This window comes from Coregonus lavaretus (genome assembly GCF_964263955.1).
Source record: "Coregonus lavaretus genome assembly, chromosome: 23".
NCBI lineage: Eukaryota > Metazoa > Chordata > Actinopteri > Salmoniformes > Salmonidae > Coregonus > Coregonus lavaretus.
The window spans coordinates 2,319,019-2,342,024 of record NC_140010.1 but is presented as its reverse complement, the minus strand read 5'-3'; the positions used below and the strand labels follow the sequence as shown (position 1 = coordinate 2,342,024).

Here is a 23,006-nt window from a genome sequence, read left to right as displayed (position 1 = left end):
TTATTTGCAAATTATGGTGGAAAATAAGTATTTGGTCACCTACAAACAAGCAAGATTTCTGGCTCTCACAGACCTGTAACTTCTTCTTTAAGAGGCTCCTCTGTCCTCCACTCGTTACCTGTATTAATGGCACCTGTTTGAACTTGTTATCAGTATAAAAGACACCTGTCCACAACCTCAAACAGTCACACTCCAAACTTCACAATGGCCAAGACCAAAGAGCTGTCAAAGGACACCAAAAACAAAATTGTAGACCTGCACCAGGCTGGGAAGACTGAATCTGCAACAGGTAAGCAGCTTGGTTTGAAGAAATCAACTGTGGGAGCAATTATTAGGAAATGGAAGACATACAAGACCACTGATAATCTCCCTCGATCTGGGGCTCCATGCAAGATCTCACCCCGTCGGGTCAAAATGATCACAAGAACGGTGAGCAAAAATCCCAGAACCACACGGGGGGACCTAGTGAATGACCTGCTGAGAGCTGGGACCAAAGTAACAAAGCCTACCATCAGTAACACACTACGCCTCCAGGGACTCAAATCCTGCAGTGCGAGACGTGTCCCCCTGCTTAAGCCAGTACATGTCCAGGCCCGTCTGAAGTGCATTTGGATGATCCAGAAGAGGATTGGGAGAATGTCATATGGTCAGATGAAACCAAAATATAACTTTTTTGGTAAAAACTCAACTCGTCATGTTTGGAGGACAAAGAATGCTGAGTTGCATCCAAAGAACACCATACCTACTGTGAAGCATGGGGTTGGAAACATCATGCTTTGGGGCTGTTTTTCTGCAAAGGGACCAGGACGACTGATCCGTGTAAAGGAAAGAATGAATGGGGCCATGTATCGTGAGATTTTGAGTGAAACCCTCCTTCCATCAGCAAGGGCATTGAAGATGAAACGTGGCTGGGTCTTTCAGCATGACAATGATCCCAAACACACCGCCCGGGCAACGAAGGAGTGGCTTCGTAAGAAGCATTTCAAGGTCCTGGAGTGGCCTAGCCAGTCTCCAGATCTCAACCCCATAGAAAATATTTGGAGGGAGTTGAAAGTCTGTGTTGCCCAGCGACAGCCCCAAAACATCACTGCTCTAGAGGAGATCTGCATGGAGGAATGGGCCAAAATACCAGCAACAGTGTGTGAAAACCTTGTGAAGACTTACAGAAAACGTTTGACCTGTGTCATTGCCAACAAAGGGTATATAACAAAGTATTGAGAAACTTTTGTTATTGACCAAATACTTATTTTCCACCATCATTTGCAAATAAATTCATTAAAAATCCTACAATGTGATTTTCTGGAATTTTTTTTCTATTTTTGTCTGTCATAGTTGACGTGTACCTATGATGAAAATTACAGGCCTCTCTCATCTTTTTAAGTGGGAGAACTTGCACAATTGGTGGCTGACTAAATACTTTTTTTCCCCACTGTAGGTATTCCTCTTGTCCAGATGGGATAGGGCAGTGTGCAGTGTGATGGCGATTGCATCATATGTGGATTTATTGGGGCGGTATGCAAATTGAAGTGGGTCTAGGGTGACAGGTAAGGTAGAGGTGATATGATCCTGAACTAGTCTCTCAAAGCACTTCATGATGACAGAGGTGAGTGCTACGGGGCAATAGTCATTTAGTTCAGTTACCTTTGCTTTCTTGGGTACGGTAACAATGGTGGACATCTTCAAGCAAGTGGGGACAGCAGACTGGGACAGGGAGAGGATTAACACGCTTAAATGTCTTACTCAAGTCGGCCACGGAGAAGGAGAGCCCACAGTCCTTGGTAGCGGGCCGCGTCGGTGGCACTGTGTTATCCTCAAAGCGGGGTGAAGAAGGTGTTTAGCTTGTCTGGTAGCAAGATGCCGGTGTCTGAGACGTGGCTGGTTTTCCCTTTTGTAGTCCGTGATTGTCTGGAGTCCCTGCCACATACGTCTGGTGTCTGAGCCGTTGAATTGTGAGAGGGAGGTTCTCACTCACTAAACCCTAAACCCTTATGAACGACCGGCTCCCGGCGTACCACTTCACAATATCCACTATTACCATGGGCCCTGGTCAAATGTAGTGCCCTACATTGGGAATAGGGTGCCATTTGGGAATAGGGTGCCATTTGGAAATAGGGTGCCATTTGGGAATAGGGTGCCATTTGGAAATAGGGTGCCATTTGGAAATAGGGTGCCATTTGGAAATAGGGTGCCATTTGGGACTCAGCCGTTGTCTTTTCAAATACCCCCAAGCAGATTTGTGTCCCCTGGGGTGTCTGTCTGATGTGGGGTGTCTGTCTGATGTGGGGTGTCTGTCTGATGTGGGGTGTCTGTCTGATGTGGGGTGTCTGTCTGATGTGGGGTGTCTGTCTGATGTGGGGTGTCTGTCTGATGTGGGGTGTCTGTCTGATGTGGGGTGTCTGTCTGATCTGTCCATTTGTAAACGCTGATTAATCAAAACCCTTATCAAGCACTAAGTAAATCACTGGTGTAATGCGCTGAAGATGCCATGATGACATGACGCTTGACGAACACAAGGTGGTGTCTTGGAGCAATCGGTTTGACTCTCTCTATACAAGACGTTGGTGGAAAACTCTGACCAAAGCACCAGCCTTAAGGATCGGTTTGACTCTCTCTATACAAGACGTTGGTGGAAAACTGACCAAAGCACCAGCCTTCTCTCTATACAAGACGTTGGTGGAAAACTGACCAAAGCACCAGCCTTAAGGATCGGTTTGACTCTCTCTATACAAGACGTTGGTGGAAAACGGACCAAAGCACCAGCCTTAAGGATCGGTTTGACTCTCTCTATACAAGACGTTGGTGGAAAACGGACCAAAGCACCAGCCTTAAGCAGTACTAAACCAGCATCTCTTCAATAGTTGTGGAAACACAAACGCTTGCATTCCTATGTTGTCGATCACAGCCCAACATAATAGTTGTAATACATGATTGACTACTGACCCCTGATCATAAAAGTGACCTGTGTTTCTAAACGTTCAATGCAGCCGTTTTTATCTCAATATCAAATCATTTCTGGGTAACAATATAGAACCTTACTGTGATTGTTTTACATTAAAATGGTCAAAAATAAACAAAAATAGCTTCTTAGCAAAGAGCAATTTCTCAAGCAAGAATATTGCTAGGACTGTCTGGGAGTGGTCTGAGTTGGGAGGGGAAAGCTGAAAACGACCTGTTATTGGCAGAGAGGTTTGGAACTGTCTTTCTTATTGGTCCAATAACGATTTTGGTCCATTAACAAAACTCCATCCCACCAAAACAGGCAGAAATTTCAGGCGGTCTTTTCAAACAGCTCTTACATTAAAAATGCATGATAATAATTTTCACCATTTCACAGTATTATACTGAAGAAAAATATTAAAGCAACATGTTTCATGAGCTGAAATAAAAGATCCCAGAAATTTTCCAAATGCACAAACAGCTTATTTCTCTAAAATGTTGAGCACAAATTTGGAAATATACAGTACATAAAACACAGGAAAATCATGCTTTTGTCTGCACTGGGCCTTTAATGATTCAACCATTGTATATATGAGTTAAAATTCAATCAATTGATTGATTTCATTGATTCATTCGATCTATTCGATTGATTGAGTGATTGATTGATTATTGGTAGACAATAGATAGACAGACAGACAGACGGACGGACGGTCGATCATATAAACAGATAGATTAACTCCTACATACCTTGATGAAGGCGTATCCAGCCCCGTTGTCTGTGATGGTGAGGCCCAGGGCGTCCTCTGATTTAAACACCTCCACCTCCTTCTTAATCGCTTTAATGTGGGCGAATATAAAGTCCTCCAGGCCGATCTGACCACCAAGCAGCTTCTCCATGTCGATCTTATGGGTGTTCAACGTACAGAACAGGATCTGGGGAGGGAGGGAGAGACAGACATATTAATGAACAGGATCTGGGGAGGGAGTGAGAGACAGACATATTAATGAACAGGATCTGGGGAGGGAGTGAGAGACAGACATATTAATGAACAGGATCTGGGGAGGGAGTGAGAGACGGACATATTGATGAACAGGATCTGGGGAGGGAGGGAGAGACAGACATATTAATGTTGAGATGTATTGATGAGATAAACTTCATATTAAATATTGATGAAACATCTCAGTTCTGAGAACACAACATACAATGAACAAAGATATAAATGCAACAATTTCAAAGATTTTACTGAGTTACAGTTCATATAAGGAAATCTGTCAATTGAAATAAATAAATTAGGCCCTAATCTATGGATTTCACATGACTGGGAATACAGATATGCATCTGTTGGTCACAGATACCTTTAAAAAACGGTTGGGGCGTGGATCAGGAAACCAGTCAGTATCTGGTGTGATCACCATTTGCCTCATGCAGCGCGACACATCTCCTTCGCATAGAGTTGATCAGGCTGTTGATTATGGCCTGTGGAACGTTGTCCCACTCCTCTTCAATGGCTGCGCGAAGTTGATGGATATTGGCGGGAACTGGAACACGCTGTCGTACACATCGACCCAGAGCATCTCAAACATGCTCAATGGGTGACGTTTCATGGAAGAACTGGGACATTTCCAGCCTCCAGGAATTGTGTACAGATCCTTGTGACATGGGGCTGTGCATTATCATGCTGAAACATGAGGGGATAGCAGCGGATGAATGGCATGACAATGGGCCTCAGGATCTCATAACTGTATCTCTGTGCATTCAAATTGCCATTGATAAAATTGAATAGTGTTCGTTGTTCACAGCTTATGCCTGCCCATACCATAACCCCACCGCCACCATGGGGCACTCTGTTCACAACGTTGACATCAGCAAACCGCTCCCCCATACATGCTGTCTGCCATCTGCCCGGTACAGTTGAAACCTGGATTGATCCGTGAAGAGCACACTTCTCCAGCGTGCCAGTGGCCATCGAAGGTGAGCATTAGTCCACTGAGGCCAAACTACAGTCAGGTCAAGACCCTGGTGAGGACGACGAGCTTCCCTGAGACAGTTTCTGACAGTTTGTGCAGAAATTCTTCGGTTGTGTAAACCCACAGTTTGATCAGCTGTCCGGATGGCTGGTCTCAGACGATCCCGCTGGTGAAGAAGCCGGATGGGGAGGTCCTGGGCTGGCGTGATGTCAACATGCTAACAGAGGTGAGACAAGTGTGATGTCAACATGCTAACAGAGGTAAGACAAGTGTGATGTCAACATGCTAACAGAGGTAAGACAAGTGTGATGTCAACAGTGGGAGGGTGTGTGACACAAGGCTAATAACACACTTGTGACAGTCCAAAGGGCTGACCTCTGCACATTTACATTTAAGTCATTTAGCAGACGCTCTTATCCAGAGCGACTTACAAATTGGTGCATTCACCTTATGATAGCCAGTGGGACAACCACTTTACAATATATATATTATTTTTTTGGGGGGGTGGGGTAAGGGGGGGGTAGAAGGATTACTTTATCCTATCCCAGGTATTCCTTAAAGAGGTAGGGTTTCAAGTGTCTCCGCAAGGTGGTGAGTGACTCCGCTGTCCTGGCATCGTGAGGGAGCTTGTTCCACCATTGGGGTGCCAGAGCAGCGAAGAGTTTTGACTGGGTTTGAGCGGGAACTGTGCTTCCGCAGAGGAAGGGGGCCAGCAGGCCAGAGGTGGATGAACGCAATGCCCTCGTTTGGGTGTAGGGACTGATCAGAGCCTGAAGGTATGGAGGTGCCGTTCCCCTCACAGCTCCGTAGGCAAGCACCATGGTCTTGTAGCAGATGCAAGCTTCAACTGGAAGCCAGTGGAGTGTGCGGAGGAGCGGGGTGACGTGAGAGAACTTGGGAAGGTTGAACACCAGACGGGCTGCGGCGTTCTGGATGAGTTGTAGGGGTTTAATGGCACCTCAGCTTGATTTTCCCACTATCTTATCAACAATCCATAGAGAATGGTCGACACCAGGCTATGGTTCCTCTATTTCAGAGGTAACATATATTTGGTAGACACCAGGCTATGGTTCCTCTATTTCAGAGGTAACATATATTTGGTAGACACCACGCATCAGACCAACAAATATCTTCTACATCATCCACATGAGTAACAGCAAAAAAAATTGTATGATCTCTTATACATTATTTTAGGCCCAGCTTTTGGAACTTTGGCTTTCCTGGATATAGCCACTATATTGTGATCACTGCATCCAATGGGTACGGATACAGCTTTAGAACAAAGTTCTACAGTATTAGTAAAAACGTGATGGATACATGTGGATGATCTTGTTCCTGTAGTGTTTGTAAACACCCTGGTAGGTTGATTAATAACCTGAACCAGATTACAGGCACTGGTTACAGTGAGAAGCTTCCTCTTGAGCGGACAGCTTGATGAAAACCAGTCAATATTCCGGTCTCCAAGAAAGTAGACCTCTCTGTTTACATCACATACACTATCAAGCATTTCACACATATTATTTAGATACTGACTGTTCACACTCGGTGGCCTATAGCAACACCCCAAAAGAAAAGTATTTAGATGTGGCAAGTGAACCTGCAACCACAACACTTTTATAACACTTGACATAAGATATTCTCTAAGCATTACAGGGATATGGCTCTGAATATATACAGCAACACCTCCCCCATAAGCATTTCTGTCTCTTCTATAGATGTTATATTCTTGTATTGCTACTGCTGTATCATCAAATGAATTATCCAAGTGAGTCTCAGAAATGGCTAATATATGAATGTTATCTGATGTTAGCAAGTTATTGATTTCATGAACCTTATTTCTAAGGCTACATATATTAATATGAGCTATTTTCAGCCCTTTCCTGGGTAGCTTATCAGAGATAGACATAACACTGAAAAGAGCAATTAAAGCAAGAAACAAATATACATTCAGCAGTCCATTAATCAGTTGGTGTGTGTGTGTGTGTGTGTGTGTGTGTGTGTGTGTGTGTGTGTGTGTGTGTGTGTGTGTGTGTGTGTGTGTGCTGTGGGGTTGAAGCTACGAACACATAGGCTTGGCTCTCTCATCCCTTCCAGGCTTCTGGGAGGGAGGGTGGACAATGAGCCTGTCATAGCGGATGTAAGCGATGTCCCCACGCGCTCTGGCTGCTTTCAACAGATGTTAATTGTGAGAGATTGATGCCTACCTGTTCCAATGTAGCAGGCCATTACCCTCCTACACACGGTTACCAAGGCTGTCAATGAAATAAGGGCCTTCACACTTTCTCTCCCTCTGACTCTTTCATGTCTCTCCCTCTCTTCTCTTCCTTTCTCTAGCTCTTCTCTCCCTCACAGGATGTTCTCTGCCTCCTTTCCTTACAAACACACACACACACCTCATCTTTACCGCCCTGACTCACAAGGACACATCCACCTCCTCCTCTCCTCCCATATCCCTCCTCTCCTGCCATATCCCTCCTCTCCTCCCATATCCCTCCTCTCCTCCCTCCACCTCCCTCCTCTCCTCCCATATCCCTCCTCTCCTCTCTCCACCTCCCTCCTCTCCTCCCATATCCCTCCTCTCCTCCCATATCCCTCCTCTCCTCCCATATCCCTCCTCTCCTCCCTCCACCTCCCTTCTCTCCTCCCATATCCCTCCTCTCCTCCCATATCCCTCCTCTCCTCCCATATCCCTCCTCTCCTCCCTCCACCTCCCTCCTCCTGCCATCTCCCACAGGCTAGAACTGAGGGAGTTAGAACACAGGGAGTTAGAACACAGGGAGTTAGAACACAGGGAGTTAGAACTGAGGGAGTTAGAACACAGGGAGTTAGAACACAGGGAGTTAGAACACAGGGAGTTAGAACACAGGGAGTTAGAACACATGGAGTTAGAACACAGGGAGTTAGAACACAGGGAGTTAGAACACAGGGAGTTAGAACACAGGGAGTTAGAACACAGGGAGTTAGAACACAGGGAGTTAGAACACAGGGAGTTAGAACACAGGGAGTTAGAACTGAGGGAGTTAGAACACATGGAGTTAGAACACAGGGAGTTAGAACACAGGGAGTTAGAACACAGGGAGTTAGAACACAGGGAGTTAGAACACAGGGAGTTAGAACACAGGGAGTTAGAACACAGGGAGTTAGAACACATGGAGTTAGAACACAGGGAGTTAGAACTGAGGGAGTTAGAACACAGGGAGTTAGAACACAGGGAGTTAGAACACAGGGAGTTAGAACACAGGGAGTTAGAACACATGGAGTTAGAACACAGGGAGTTAGAACACATGGAGTTAGAACACATGGAGTTAGAACACAGGGAGTTAGAACACAGGGAGTTAGAACACAGGGAGTTAGAACACAGGGAGTTAGAACACAGGGAGTTAGAACACAGGGAGTTAGAACACAGGGAGTTAGAACACAGGGAGTTAGAACTGAGGGAGTTAGAACACAGGGAGTTAGAACACAGGGAGTTAGAACTGAGGGAGTTAGAACTGAGGGAGTTAGAACACAGGGAGTTAGAACTGAGGGAGTTAGAACACAGGGAGTTAGAACACAGGGAGTTAGAACTGAGGGAGTTAGAACTGAGGGAGTTAGAACACAGGGAGTTAGAACACATGGAGTTAGAACACAGGGAGTTAGAACACAGGGAGTTAGAACACATGGAGTTAGAACTGAGGGAGTTAGAACACAGGGAGTTAGAACACAGGGAGTTAGAACACATGGAGTTAGAACACAGGGAGTTAGAACACAGGGAGTTAGAACACAGGGAGTTAGAACACAGGGAGTTAGAACACAGGGAGTTAGAACACAGGGAGTTAGAACTGAGGGAGTTAGAACACATGGAGTTAGAACACAGGAAGTCAGAACACAGGGAGTTAGAACACAGGGAGTTAGAACTGAGGGAGTTAGAACACATGGAGTTAGAACACAGGGAGTTAGAACTGAGGGAGTTAGAACACAGGGAGTTAGAACTGAGAGAGTTAGAACACAGGGAGTTAGAACTGAGGGAGTTAGAACACAGGGAGCTAGAACACATGGAGTTAGAACACAGGGAGCTAGAACACAGGGAGTTAGAACACAGGGAGTTAGAACACAGGGAGTTAGAACACAGGGAGTTAGAACTGAGAGAGTTAGAACACAGGGAGTTAGAACTGAGGGAGTTAGAACACAGGGAGCTAGAACACATGGAGTTAGAACACAGGGAGCTAGAACACATGGAGTTAGAACACAGGGAGTTAGAACACAGGGAGTTACAACACAGGGAGTTACAACACAGGGAGTTAGAACTGAGGGAGTTAGAACACATGGAGTTAGAACACAGGGAGTTAGAACACAGGGAGTTAGAACACAGGGAGTTAGAACACATGGAGTTAGAACACAGGGAGTTAGAACACAGGGAGCTAGAACACAGGGAGTTAGAACTGAGGGAGTTAGAACACATGGAGTTAGAACACATGGAGTTAGAACACAGGGAGTTAGAACTGAGGGAGTTAGAACTGAGGGAGTTAGAACACAGGGAGTTAGAACACAGGGAGTTAGAACACAGGGAGTTAGAACACAGGGAGTTAGAACACAGGGAGTTAGAACTGAGGGAGTTAGAACACAGGGAGTTAGAACACAGGGAGTTAGAACTGAGGGAGTTAGAACACAGGGAGTTAGAACACAGGGAGTTAGAACACAGGGAGTTAGAACTGAGGGAGTTAGAACACAGGGAGTTAGAACACAGGGAGTTAGAACACAGGGAGTTAGAACACAGGGAGTTAGAACTGTGGGAGTTAGAACACATGGAGTTAGAACACAGGGAGTTAGAACACAGGGAGTTAGAACTGAGGGAGTTAGAACACATGGAGTTAGAACACAGGGAGTTAGAACACATGGAGTTAGAACACAGGGAGTTAGAACACAGGGAGTTAGAACTGAGGGAGTTAGAACACATGGAGTTAGAACACAGGGAGTTAGAACACAGGGAGTTAGAACACAGGGAGTTAGAACACAGGGAGTTAGAACTGAGGGAGTTAGAACACATGGAGTTAGAACACAGGGAGTTAGAACACAGGGAGTTAGAACACAGGGAGTTAGAACACAGGGAGTTAGAACACATGGAGTTAGAACTGAGGGAGTTAGAACACAGGGAGTTAGAACACATGGAGTTAGAACACATGGAGTTAGAACACAGGGAGTTAGAACACAGGGAGCTAGAACACATGGAGTTAGAACACATGGAGTTAGAACACAGGGAGTTAGAACACAGGGAGTTAGAACACAGGGAGTTAGAACTGAGGGAGTTAGAACACAGGGAGTTAGAACACATGGAGTTAGAACACAGGAAGTCAGAACACAGGGAGTTAGAACACAGGGAGTTAGAACTGAGGGAGTTAGAACACAGGAAGTCAGAACACAGGGAGTTAGAACACAGGGAGTTAGAACTGAGGGAGTTAGAACACATGGAGTTAGAACACAGGGAGTTAGAACACAGGGAGTTAGAACACATGGAGTTAGAACTGAGGGAATTAGAACACATGGAGTTAGAACACAGGGAGTTAGAACACATGGAGTTAGAACACAGGGAGTTAGAACACATGGAGTTAGAACACAGGGAGTTAGAACACAGGGAGTTAGAACACAGGGAGTTAGAACACAGGGAGTTAGAACACAGGGAGTTAGAACACAGGGAGTTAGAACACAGGGAGTTAGAACACAGGGAGCTAGAACACATGGAGTTAGAACACATGGAGTTAGAACACAGGGAGTTAGAACTGAGGGAGTTAGAACTGAGGGAGTTAGAACACAGGGAGTTAGAACACAGGGAGTTAGAACACAGGGAGTTAGAACACAGGGAGTTAGAACACAGGGAGTTAGAACTGAGGGAGTTAGAACACAGGGAGTTAGAACACAGGGAGTTAGAACTGAGGGAGTTAGAACACAGGGAGTTAGAACACAGGGAGTTAGAACACAGGGAGTTAGAACACAGGGAGTTAGAACACAGGGAGTTAGAACACAGGGAGTTAGAACACATGGAGTTAGAACACAGGGAGTTAGAACACATGGAGTTAGAACACAGGGAGTTAGAACACATGGAGTTAGAACACATGGAGTTAGAACACAGGGAGTTAGAACACAGGGAGCTAGAACACATGGAGTTAGAACACATGGAGTTAGAACACAGGGAGTTAGAACTGAGGGAGTTAGAACTGAGGGAGTTAGAACACAGGGAGTTAGAACACAGGGAGTTAGAACACAGGGAGTTAGAACACAGGGAGTTAGAACTGAGGGAGTTAGAACACAGGGAGTTAGAACACATGGAGTTAGAACTGAGGGAGTTAGAACACAGGGAGTTAGAACACATGGAGTTAGAACACATGGAGTTAGAATACAGGGAGTTAGAACTGAGGGAGTTAGAACACAGGGAGTTAGAACACAGGGAGTTAGAACACAGGGAGTTAGAACACATGGAGTTAGAATACATGGAGTTAGAACTGAGGGAGTTAGAACACAGGGAGTTAGAACACAGGGAGTTAGAACACAGGGAGTTAGAACACAGGGAGTTAGAACTGAGGGAGTTAGAACTGAGGGAGTTAGAACACAGGGAGTTAGAACACAAGTAGTTAGAACACAGGGAGTTAGAACACAGGGAGTTAGAACACAGGGAGTTAGAACACATGGAGTTAGAAGACAGGGAGTTAGAACACATGGAGTTAGAACACAGGGAGTTAGAACACAGGGAGTTAGAACACAGGGAGTTAGAACACAGGGAGTTAGAACACATGGAGTTAGAACACAGGGAGTTAGAACACAGGAAGTCAGAACACAGGGAGTTAGAACACAGGGAGTTAGAACACATGGAGTTAGAACTGAGGGAGTTAGAACACATGGAGTTAGAACACAGGGAGTTAGAACACATGGAGTTAGAACACAGGGAGTTAGAACTGAGGGAGTTAGAACACTGGGAGTTAGAACACAGGAAGTCAGAACACAGGGAGTTAGAACACATGGAGTTAGAACACATGGAGTTAGAACACAGGGAGTTAGAACTGAGGGAGTTAGAACACAGGGAGTTAGAACACAGGGAGTTAGAACACAGGGAGTTAGAACTGAGGGAGTTAGAACTGAGGGAGTTAGAACACAGGGAGTTAGAACACAGGGAGTTAGAACTGAGGGAGTTAGAACACAGGGAGTTAGAACACAGGGAGTTAGAACTGAGGGAGTTAGAACACATGGAGTTAGAACACAGGGAGTTAGAACACAGGGACTTAGAACACAGGGAGTTAGAACTGAGGGAGTTAGAACACAGGGAGTTAGAACACATGGAGTTAGAACACAGGGAGTTAGAACACAGGGAGTTAGAACACAGGGAGTTAGAACACAGGGACTTAGAACACAGGGAGTTAGAACACAGGGAGTTAGAACACAGGGACTTAGAACACAGGGAGTTAGAACACAGGGAGTTAGAACACAGGGAGTTAGAACTGAGAGAGTTAGAACACAGGGAGTTAGAACACAGGGAGTTAGAACTGAGGGAGTTAGAACACAGGGAGTTAGAACACATGGAGTTAGAACACAGGGAGTTAGAACACAGGGAGTTAGAACACAGGGAGTTAGAACACAGGGACTTAGAACACAGGGAGTTAGAACACATGGAGTTAGAACACAGGGAGTTAGAACACAGGGAGTTAGAACACAGGGACTTAGAACACAGGGAGTTAGAACACAGGGAGTTAGAACACAGGGACTTAGAACACAGGGAGTTAGAACACAGGGAGTTAGAACACAGGGAGTTAGAACTGAGAGAGTTAGAACACAGGGAGTTAGAACACAGGGAGTTAGAACTGAGGGAGTTAGAACACAGGGAGTTAGAACACATGGAGTTAGAACACAGGGAGTTAGAACACAGGGAGTTAGAACACATGGAGTTAGAACACAGGGAGTTAGAACACAGGGAGTTAGAACACAGGGAGTTAGAACACAGGGAGTTAGAACACAGGGACTTAGAACACAGGGAGTTAGAACACATGGAGTTAGAACACAGGGAGTTAGAACACAGGGAGTTAGAACACAGGGAGTTAGAACTGTGGGAGTTAGAACACATGGAGTTAGAACACTGGGAGTTAGAACACTGGGAGTTAGAACACAGGGAGTTAGAACTGAGGGAGTTAGAACACAGGGAGTTAGAACACAGGGAGTTAGAACACAGGGAGTTAGAACACAGGGAGTTAGAACTGAGGGAGTTAGAACACAGGGAGTTAGAACACAGGGAGTTAGAACTGAGGGAGTTAGAACTGAGGGAGTTAGAACACAGGGAGTTAGAACACAGGGAGTTAGAACTGAGGGAGTAAGAACTGAGGGAGTTAGAACACAGAGAGTTAGAACACATGGAGTTAGAACACAGGGAGTTAGAACACAGGGACGTAGAACACAGGGAGTTAGAACACATGGAGTTAGAACACAGGGAGTTAGAACATAGGGAGTTAGAACACAGGGAGTTAGAACACAGGGAGTTAGAACACAGGGACTTAGAACACAGGGAGTTAGAACACATGGAGTTAGAACACAGGGAGTTAGAACACAGGGAGTTAGAACACAGGGAGTTAGAACTGTGGGAGTTAGAACACATGGAGTTAGAACACAGGGAGTTAGAACACATGGAGTTAGAACACAGGGAGTTAGAACACATGGAGTTAGAACACAGGGAGTTAGAACACAGGGAGTTAGAACACAGGGAGTTAGAACACAGGGAGTTAGAACTGAGAGAGTTAGAACACAGGGAGTTAGAATACATGGAGTTAGAACACATGGAGTTAGAACACATGGAGTTAGAACACAGGGAGTTAGAACACATGGAGTTAGAACTGTGGGAGTTAGAACACATGGAGTTAGAACACAGGGAGTTAGAACACATGGAGTTAGAACACAGGGAGTTAGAACACATGGAGTTAGAACACAGGGAGTTAGAACACAGGGAGTTAGAACACAGGGAGTTAGAACACAGGGAGTTAGAACTGAGAGAGTTAGAACACAGGGAGTTAGAATACATGGAGTTAGAACACATGGAGTTAGAACACATGGAGTTAGAACACAGGGAGTTAGAACACATGGAGTTAGAACTGAGGGAGTTAGAACACAGGGAGTTAGAACACAGGGAGTTAGAACACAGGGAGTTAGAACTGAGGGAGTTAGAACACAGGGAGTTAGAACACAGGGAGTTAGAACACAGGGAGTTAGAACTGAGAGAGTTAGAACACAGGGAGTTAGAACTGAGAGAGTTAGAACACAGGGAGTTAGAACTGAGAGAGTTAGAACACAGGGAGTTAGAACACAGGGAGTTAGAACACAGGGAGTTAGAACACAGGGAGTTAGAACACATGGAGTTAGAACACAGGGAGTTAGAACACAGGGAGTTAGAACACAGGGAGTTAGAATACATGGAGTTAGAACACAGGGACTTAGAACACATGGAGTTAGAACACAGGGAGTTAGAACACAGGGAGTTAGAACACAGGGAGTTAGAACACAGGGAGTTAGAACACAGGGAGTTAGAACACAGGGAGTTAGAACACAGGGAGTTAGAACACAGGGAGTTAGAACTGAGAGAGTTAGAACACAGGGAGTTAGAACTGAGGGAGTTAGAACTGAGGGAGTTAGAACACATGGAGTTAGAACACATGGAGTTAGAACACAGGGAGTTAGAACACAGGGAGTTAGAACACAGGGAGTTAGAACACAGGGAGTTAGAACACAGGGAGTTAGAACACATGGAGTTAGAACACAGGGAGTTAGAACACTGGGAGTTAGAACACAGGGAGTTAGAACACATGGAGTTAGAACACAGGGAGTTAGAACACATGGAGTTAGAACTGAGGGAGTTAGAACACATGGAGTTAGAACACAGGGAGTTAGAACACAGGGAGTTAGAACACAGGGAGTTAGAACACAGGGAGTTAGAACACAGGGAGTTAGAACACATGGAGTTAGAACTGAGGGAGTTAGAACACAGGGAGTTAGAACAGAGGGAATTAGATCACATGGTCATGGAAAGTGTAAAAAAAATGATGACCTCCACTCTTAGATACACTACATTATTAAAAGTATGTGGACACCTGATCGTTGAACATCTCATTCCAAAATCATGGGCATTAATATGGAGTTGGTCCCCCCTTTGCTGCTATAACAGCCTCCACTCTTCTGGGAAGGCTTTCCACTAGATGTTGGAACATTGCTGCAGGGACTTGCTTCCATTCAGCCACAAGAGCATTAGTGAGGTCGGGCACTGATGTTGGGCGATTAGGCCTGGCTCGCAGTCGGGTTTCAATTAATCCCAAAGGTGTTCGAAGGTTGAGGTCAGGGCTCTGTGCAGGCCAGTCAAGTTCTAAACGCAACAATTACTAAGATTTACTGAGTTACAGTTCATAAAAGGAAATCAGTCAATTGAAATAAATTCATTAGGCCCTAATCTATGGATTTCACATGACTGGGAATACAGATATGCATCTGTTGGTCACAGATACCTTTTCAAAAAAGTAGGGGCGTGGATCGGAAAACCAGTCAGTATCTGGTGTGACCACCATTTGCCTCATGGAGCGCGACACATCTCCTTCGCATAGAGTTGATCAGGCTGTTGATTGTGGCCTGTGGAATGTTGTCCCACTCCTCTTCAATGGCTGTGCGAAGTTGCTGGATATTGGCGGGAACTGGAACACGCTGTCGTACACGTCGACCCAGAGCATCCCAAACATGCTCAATGGGTGACAGTATGCAGGCCATGGAAGAACTGGGACATTTTCAGCTTCCAGGAATTGTGTACAGGTATTTTGGTATTTTATTAGGATCCCCATTGTCAAACGACGTGTATGCGGTTAGCGAAGTCAAATGCAGGACACAGAGCGGCTGGCAACGTTCTTTACTGAACACGGTAAAATAAACGTACAAAACAACAAACCTCCAAAACAGGGAGGAAAACACAAAGACCCGTACATACGAGAAACTGCCGGAATGACAAACGAACAATCACACACAAAATAACCAAATGAGAGACAGGGGTTAATATACGGAATACAATCCAACATAATGGGGAACAGGTGTAAACAATAAAGACCAAACAAGACAAACACCGAAACATCGATCGGCAGCAGCTAGTACTCCAGGGACGACGAACGCCGAAGCCTGCCCGAGCAAGGAGGAGGAGCAGCCTCGGCTGAATCCGTGACACCCATTAGCTGTTGCAAAAGCAGCAGCTACTCTTCCTGGGGTCCACACAAATCATGAAACATGACATAATACAGAACATTAATAGACAAGAACAGCTCAAGGACAGAACTATATACATTTCTTTTAAAGGCACACGTAGCCTACATATCAATACATACACACAAACTATCTAGGTCAAATAGGGGAGAGGCGTTGTGCCGTGAGGTGTTGCTTTCTCTGTTTTTTGAAACCAGGTTTGCTGTTTATTTGAGCAAAATGAGATGGAACGGAGTTCCATGCAATAATGGCTCTATAAAATTCTGTACGCTTTCTTGAATTTGTTCTGGATTTGGGGACTGTGAAAAGACCCCTGGTGGCATGTCTGGTGGGGTAAGTGTGTGTGTCAGAGCTGTGTGTAAATTGACTATGCAAACAATTTGGGATTTTCAACACATTAATGTTTCTTATAAAAAGAAGAAGTGATGCAGTCAGTCTCTCCTCAACTCTTAGCCAAGAGAGACTGGCATGCATAGTATTTATATCAGCCCTCTGATTACAATTAAGAGCAAGACGTGCCGCTCTGTTCTGGGCCAGCTGCAGCTTAATTAGGTCTTTCCTTGCAGCACTCGACCACACGACTGGACAATAATCAAGATTAGACAAAACTAGAGCCTGCAGAACTTGCTTTTTGGAGTGTGATGTCAAAAAAGCAGAGCATCTCTTTATTACGGACAGACCTCTCCTCATCTTTACAACCAATGAATCTATGTTTTGACCATGATAGTTTACTATCTAAGGTAACGCCAAGTCATTTAGTCTCCTCAACTTGTTCAACAGCCACACCATTCATTACCAGATTCAGCTGAGGTCTAGAACTTAGGGAATGATTTGTACCAAATACAATGCTCTTAGTTTTAGAGATGTTCAGGACCAGTTTATTAGTGGCCACCCATCCCAAAACAGACTGCAACTCTTTGTTAAGGGTTTCAGTGACTTCATTAGCTGTGGTTGCAGATGTGTGTATTGTTGAATCATCAGCATACATGGACACACATGCTTTGTTTAATGCCAGTGGCAGGTAAAAATAGAAAAGAGTAGAGGGCCTAGAGAGCTGCCCTGTGGTACACCACACATGTTTGACATTAGAGAAGCTTCCATTAAAGAAAACTCCTTGAGTTCTATTAGATAGCTCTGAATCCACGATATGGCAGAGGTTGAAAAGCCATAACACATACGTTTTTTCAATAACAGGTTATGGTCAATAATTTCAAAGGCTGCACTGAAATCTAACAGTACAGCTCCCACAATCTTCTTATTATCAATTTCTTTCAACCAATCATCAGTAATTTGTGTCAGTGCAGTACATGTTGAGTGCACATCACTATAAGCATGTTGAAAGTCTGTTGTTAATTTGTTTACAGAGAAATAGCATTGTATTTGGTCAAACACAATTTTTTCCAACAGTTTTGCTCAGAGCTGGCAGCAAGCTGATAGGTCTGCTGTTAGAACCAGTAAAGGCCGCTTTACCACTCTTGGGTAGTGGAATGACTTTGGCTTCCCTCCAGGCCTGAGGACAAAGACTTTCCTCTAGGCTCAGATTAAAGATATGACAGATAGGAGTGGCTATAGAGTCAGCTACCATCCTCAGTAGCTTTCCATCTAAGTTGTCAATGCCAGGAGGTTTGTCATTATTGACCGATAACAATCATTTTTCCACCTCTCCCACACTAACTTTACAAAATTCAAACTTGCAATGCTTTTCTTTCATTATTTGTCTTCGCAACATGGGGCCGTGCATTATCATTCTGAAACAATGAGGTGATGGCGGCAGATCAATGTCACGACAATGGGCCTCAGGATCTCGTCACGGTATATCTGTGCATTCAAATTGCCATCGATAAAATGCAATTGTGTTCGTTGTCCATAGCTTATGCCTGCCCATACCATAACCACACTGCCACCATGGGGCACTCTGTTCACAACTGCGTAGTAACCGACTTCAGATGTGGAGGTCCTGGGCTGGCGTGGTTACACGTGGTCTGCGGTTGTGAGGCTGGTTGGACGTGGTTGGACGTTCAGGTGGCAATCAGCAGAGTCGCTTCAACCTATTCCTTCCTGTCTGTGACATCACACCCCAACCTCTGAGCAGCCAATGGGAACTCTACGTCTCAACCTTGTTTACATCTCATCCGCTGTGGCAACCCTTCTATCCCCTTGGCTGGTAAACAACCACTTAACCAACTGAACCCCTTTCACCGTAATCACGTCTCAGCTCACAGCTGAGCTCTGTCTGTCTGTCTGTCTGAGCTCTGTCTGTCCGTCTGTCTGTCTGCCTACCTGTCTGCCTGTCTGAGCTCTGTCTGTCTGTCTGTCTGATCCTAACTAAGCACATTCTATGTTGCTGTTCAGACCTGTTGCATACAGATGTAGGATTTTAATTTGAGCCAGTTTGCTACAGCAGGAAACTCATTCTGCAGCAACAGGAAATGTGAATTATTATGTGCATTATAATTAATGGAAACATTTTTGTAGGGGTTGATACATTTTTCATTAGGACAAATCAAGTCTGGCATTTTAAAGTGTAAATTACAAACTTTAGAAGCCTTTTTAAACCTTGAATACGCTACAAGTTAGCATTTCTTACTATACAACAAAAGAGTGATCAAATTAAGATCCTCCATCTGTATTATAGACGTGCACACACTTTAACACAGTGCTATCTGAGCCAAATGCATTATAAGGAAATAATGAAATTGTATTTGATAACAAATACAAAGGTGAAATCAACTACAAATACAAAGTATGAAAATGTATGCACTCACTAACTGTAAGTCGCTCTGGATACGAGCGTACATGTGAAACACAGAGGTCCATGAATGAAGTCTGCTGGTCAGTAAAATATCAAGAAAAATGACAGCATAAGGAAAACAATCAAATAATATGAGACTACCGTTGGTCTCCTCTAGCGCAGTCTACTTAGACAATATGAGACTACCGTTGGTCTCCTCTAGCTCAGTTTACTTTATAGTGTACTCAGTCTGTATTCTTTGACAGTAACGTAAAGCTTGAAGTTACTCTGAGAGGCCTGGGATCCATGTACTAACACCAGGTCCAGGTCTACTCTGCTAACACCAGGTCTGCTCTGCTAACACCAGGTCTGCTCTGCTAACACCAGGTCTGCTCTGCTAACACCAGGTCGGCTCTGCTAACACCAGGTCGGCTCTGCTAACACCAGGTCTGCTCTGCTAACACCAGGTCTAACACCAGGTCTACTCTGCTAACACCAGGTCTACTCTGCTAACACCAGGTCTACTCTGCTAACACCAGGTCTACTCTGCTAACACCAGGTCTACTCTGCTAACACCAGGTCTACTCTGCTAACACCAGGTCTACTCTGCTAACACCAGGTCTGCTCTGCTAACACCAGGTCTACTCTGCTAACACCAGGTCTCCTCTGCTAACACCAGGTCTACTCTGATAACACCAGGTCTACTCTGCTAACACCAGGTCTACTCTGCTAACACCAGGTCTAACACCAGGTCTGCTCTGCTAACACCAGGTCTACTCTGCTAACACCAGGTCTACTCTGCTAACACCAGGTCTACTCTGCTAACACCAGGTCTAACACCAGGTCTACTCTGCTAACACCAGGTCTACTCTGCTAACACCAGGTCTACTCTGCTAACACCAGGTCTACTCTGCTAACACCAGGTCGGCTCTGCTAACACCAGGTCTAACACCAGGTCTACTCTGCTAACACCAGGTCTACTCTGCTAACACCAGGTCTGCTCTGCTAACACCAGGTCTACTCTGCTAACACCAGGTCTGCTCTGCTAACACCAGGTCTACTCTGCTAACACCAGGTCTACTCTGCTAACACCAGGTCTGCTCTGCTAACACCAGGTCTACTCTGCTAACACCAGGTCTGCTCTGCTAACACCAGGTCTACTCTGCTAACACCAGGTCTACTCTGATAACACCAGGTCTGCTCTGCTAACACCAGGTCTGCTCTGCTAACACCAGGTCTACTCTGCTAACACCAGGTCTACTCTGCTAACACCAGGTCTAACACCAGGTCTGCTCTGCTAACACCAGGTCTACTCTGCTAACACCAGGTCTACTCTGCTAACACCAGGTCTACTCTGCTAACACCAGGTCTACTCTGCTAACACCAGGTCTGCTCTGCTAACACCAGGTCTGCTCTGCTAACACCAGGTCCAGGTCTACTCTGCTAACACCAGGTCGGCTCTGCTAACACCAGGTCTACTCTGCTAACACCAGGTCTACTCTGCTAACACCAGGTCGGCTCTGCTAACACCAGGTCTAACACCAGGTCTACTCTGCTAACACCAGGTCTACTCTGCTAACACCAGGTCTACTCTGCTAACACCAGGTCGGCTCTGCTAACACCAGGTCCAGGTCTACTCTGCTAACACCAGGTCGGCTCTGCTAACACCAGGTCTGCTCTACTAACACCAGGTCTGCTCTGCTAACACCAGGTCTAACACCAGGTCTACTCTGCTAACACCAGGTCTACTCTGCTAACACCAGGTCTAACACCAGGTCTACTCTGCTAACACCAGGTCTACTCTGCTAACACCAGGTCTACTCTGCTAACACCAGGTCTACTCTGCTAACACCAGGTCTGCTCTGCTAACACCAGGTCGGCTCTGCTAACACCAGGTCTACTCTGCTAACACCAGGTCTACTCTGCTAACACCAGGTCGGCTCTGCTAACACCAGGTCTAACACCAGGTCTACTCTGCTAACACCAGGTCTACTCTGCTAACACCAGGTCTCCTCTGCTAACACCAGGTCTACTCTGCTAACACCAGGTCTACTCTGCTAACACCAGGTCTACTCTGCTAACACCAGGTCTACTCTGCTAACACCAGGTCTACTCTGCTAACACCAGGTCTACTCTGCTAACACCAGGTCGGCTCTGCTAACACCAGGTCTGCTCTGCTAACACCAGGTCTACTCTGCTAACACCAGGTCTGCTCTGCTAACACCAGGTCTACTCTGCTAACACCAGGTCGGCTCTGCTAACACCAGGTCGGCTCTGCTAACACCAGGTCTACTCTGCTAACACCAGGTCTACTCTGCTAACACCAGGTCTACTCTGCTAACACCAGGTCTACTCTGCTAACACCAGGTCGGCTCTGCTAACACCAGGTCGGCTCTGCTAACACCAGGTCTACTCTGCTAACACCAGGTCGGCTCTGCTAACACCAGGTCGGCTCTGCTAACACCAGGTCTACTCTGCTAACACCAGGTCTACTCTGCTAACACCAGGTCTGCTCTACTAACACCAGGTCTACTCTGCTAACACCAGGTCTACTCTGCTAACACCAGGTCTACTCTGCTAACACCAGGTCTACTCTGCTAACACCAGGTCTACTCTGCTAACACCAGGTCTACTCTGCTAACACCAGGTCTACTCTGCTAACACCAGGTCTCCTCTGCTAACACCAGGTCTACTCTGCTAACACCAGGTCTAACACCAGGTCTACTCTGCTAACACCAGGTCTAACACCAGGTCTACTCTGCTAACACCAGGTCTACTCTGCTAACACCAGGTCTGCTCTGCTAACACCAGGTCTAACACCAGGTCTACTCTGCTAACACCAGGTCTACTCTGCTAACACCAGGTCTACTCTGCTAACACCAGGTCTACTCTGCTAACACCAGGTCTACTCTGCTAACACCAGGTCTCCTCTGCTAACACCAGGTCTACTCTGCTAACACCAGGTCTAACACCAGGTCTACTCTGCTAACACCAGGTCTACTCTGCTAACACCAGGTCTGCTCTGCTAACACCAGGTCTGCTCTGCTAACACCAGGTCTGCTCTGCTAACACCAGGTCTACTCTGCTAACACCAGGTCTACTCTGCTAACACCAGGTCTACTCTGCTAACACCAGGTCCAGGTCTGCTCTGCTAACACCAGGTCTACTCTGCTTACACCAGGGCTAACACCAGGTCTACTCTGCTAACACCAGGTCTAACACCAGGTCTACTCTGCTAACACCAGGTCTACTCTGCTAACACCAGGTCTGCTCTGCTAACACCAGGTCTCCTCTGCTAACACCAGGTCTAACACCAGGTCTACTCTGCTAACACCAGGTCTAACACCAGGTCTACTCTGCTAACACCAGGTCTACTCTGCTAACACCAGGTCTAACACCAGGTCTACTCTGCTAACACCAGGTCTCCTCTGCTAACACCAGGTCTACTCTGCTAACACCAGGTCTACTCTGCTAACACCAGGTCTACTCTGCTAACACCAGGTCTACTCTGCTAACACCAGGTCGGCTCTGCTAACACCAGGTCTACTCTGCTAACACCAGGTCTGCTCTGCTAACACCAGGTCTAACACCAGGTCTCCTCTGCTAACACCAGGTCTACTCTGCTAACACCAGGTCTACTCTGCTAACACCAGGTCTACTCTGCTAACACCAGGTCTACTCTGCTAACACCAGGTCTAACACCAGGTCTACTCTGCTAACACCAGGTCTACTCTGCTAACACCAGGTCTACTCTGCTAACACCAGGTCTGCTCTGCTAACACCAGGTCTACTCTGCTAACACCAGGTCTGCTCTGCTAACACCAGGTCTGCTCTGCTAACACCAGGTCTGCTCTGCTAACACCAGGTCTAACACCAGGTCGGCTCTGCTAACACCAGGTCTACTCTGCTAACACCAGGTCTACTCTGCTAACACCAGGTCTACTCTGCTAACACCAGGTCTGCTCTGCTAACACCAGGTCTAACACCAGGTCGGCTCTGCTAACACCAGGTCTACTCTGCTAACACCAGGTCTGCTCTGCTAACACCAGGTCTACTCTGCTAACACCAGGTCTACTCTGCTAACACCAGGTCTACTCTGCTAACACCAGGTCTACTCTGCTAACACCAGGTC

General features: G+C 46.0%; 1 protein-coding gene across 1 annotated transcript in view; it reads right to left on the bottom strand.

The window, feature by feature from the left end:
* The window catches only part of LOC311099249 (PDZ domain-containing protein GIPC1-like), a 37,530-nt gene that overhangs the window by 6,447 nt on the left and 8,077 nt on the right, over positions 1 to 23,006 (bottom strand). Inside the window, exon 2 of the mRNA XM_084139941.1 lies at positions 3,685 to 3,870. Coding sequence (XP_083996067.1) covers positions 3,685 to 3,870 — 186 coding nt within the window. The remainder of the gene's footprint in view (positions 1 to 3,684; positions 3,871 to 23,006) is intronic.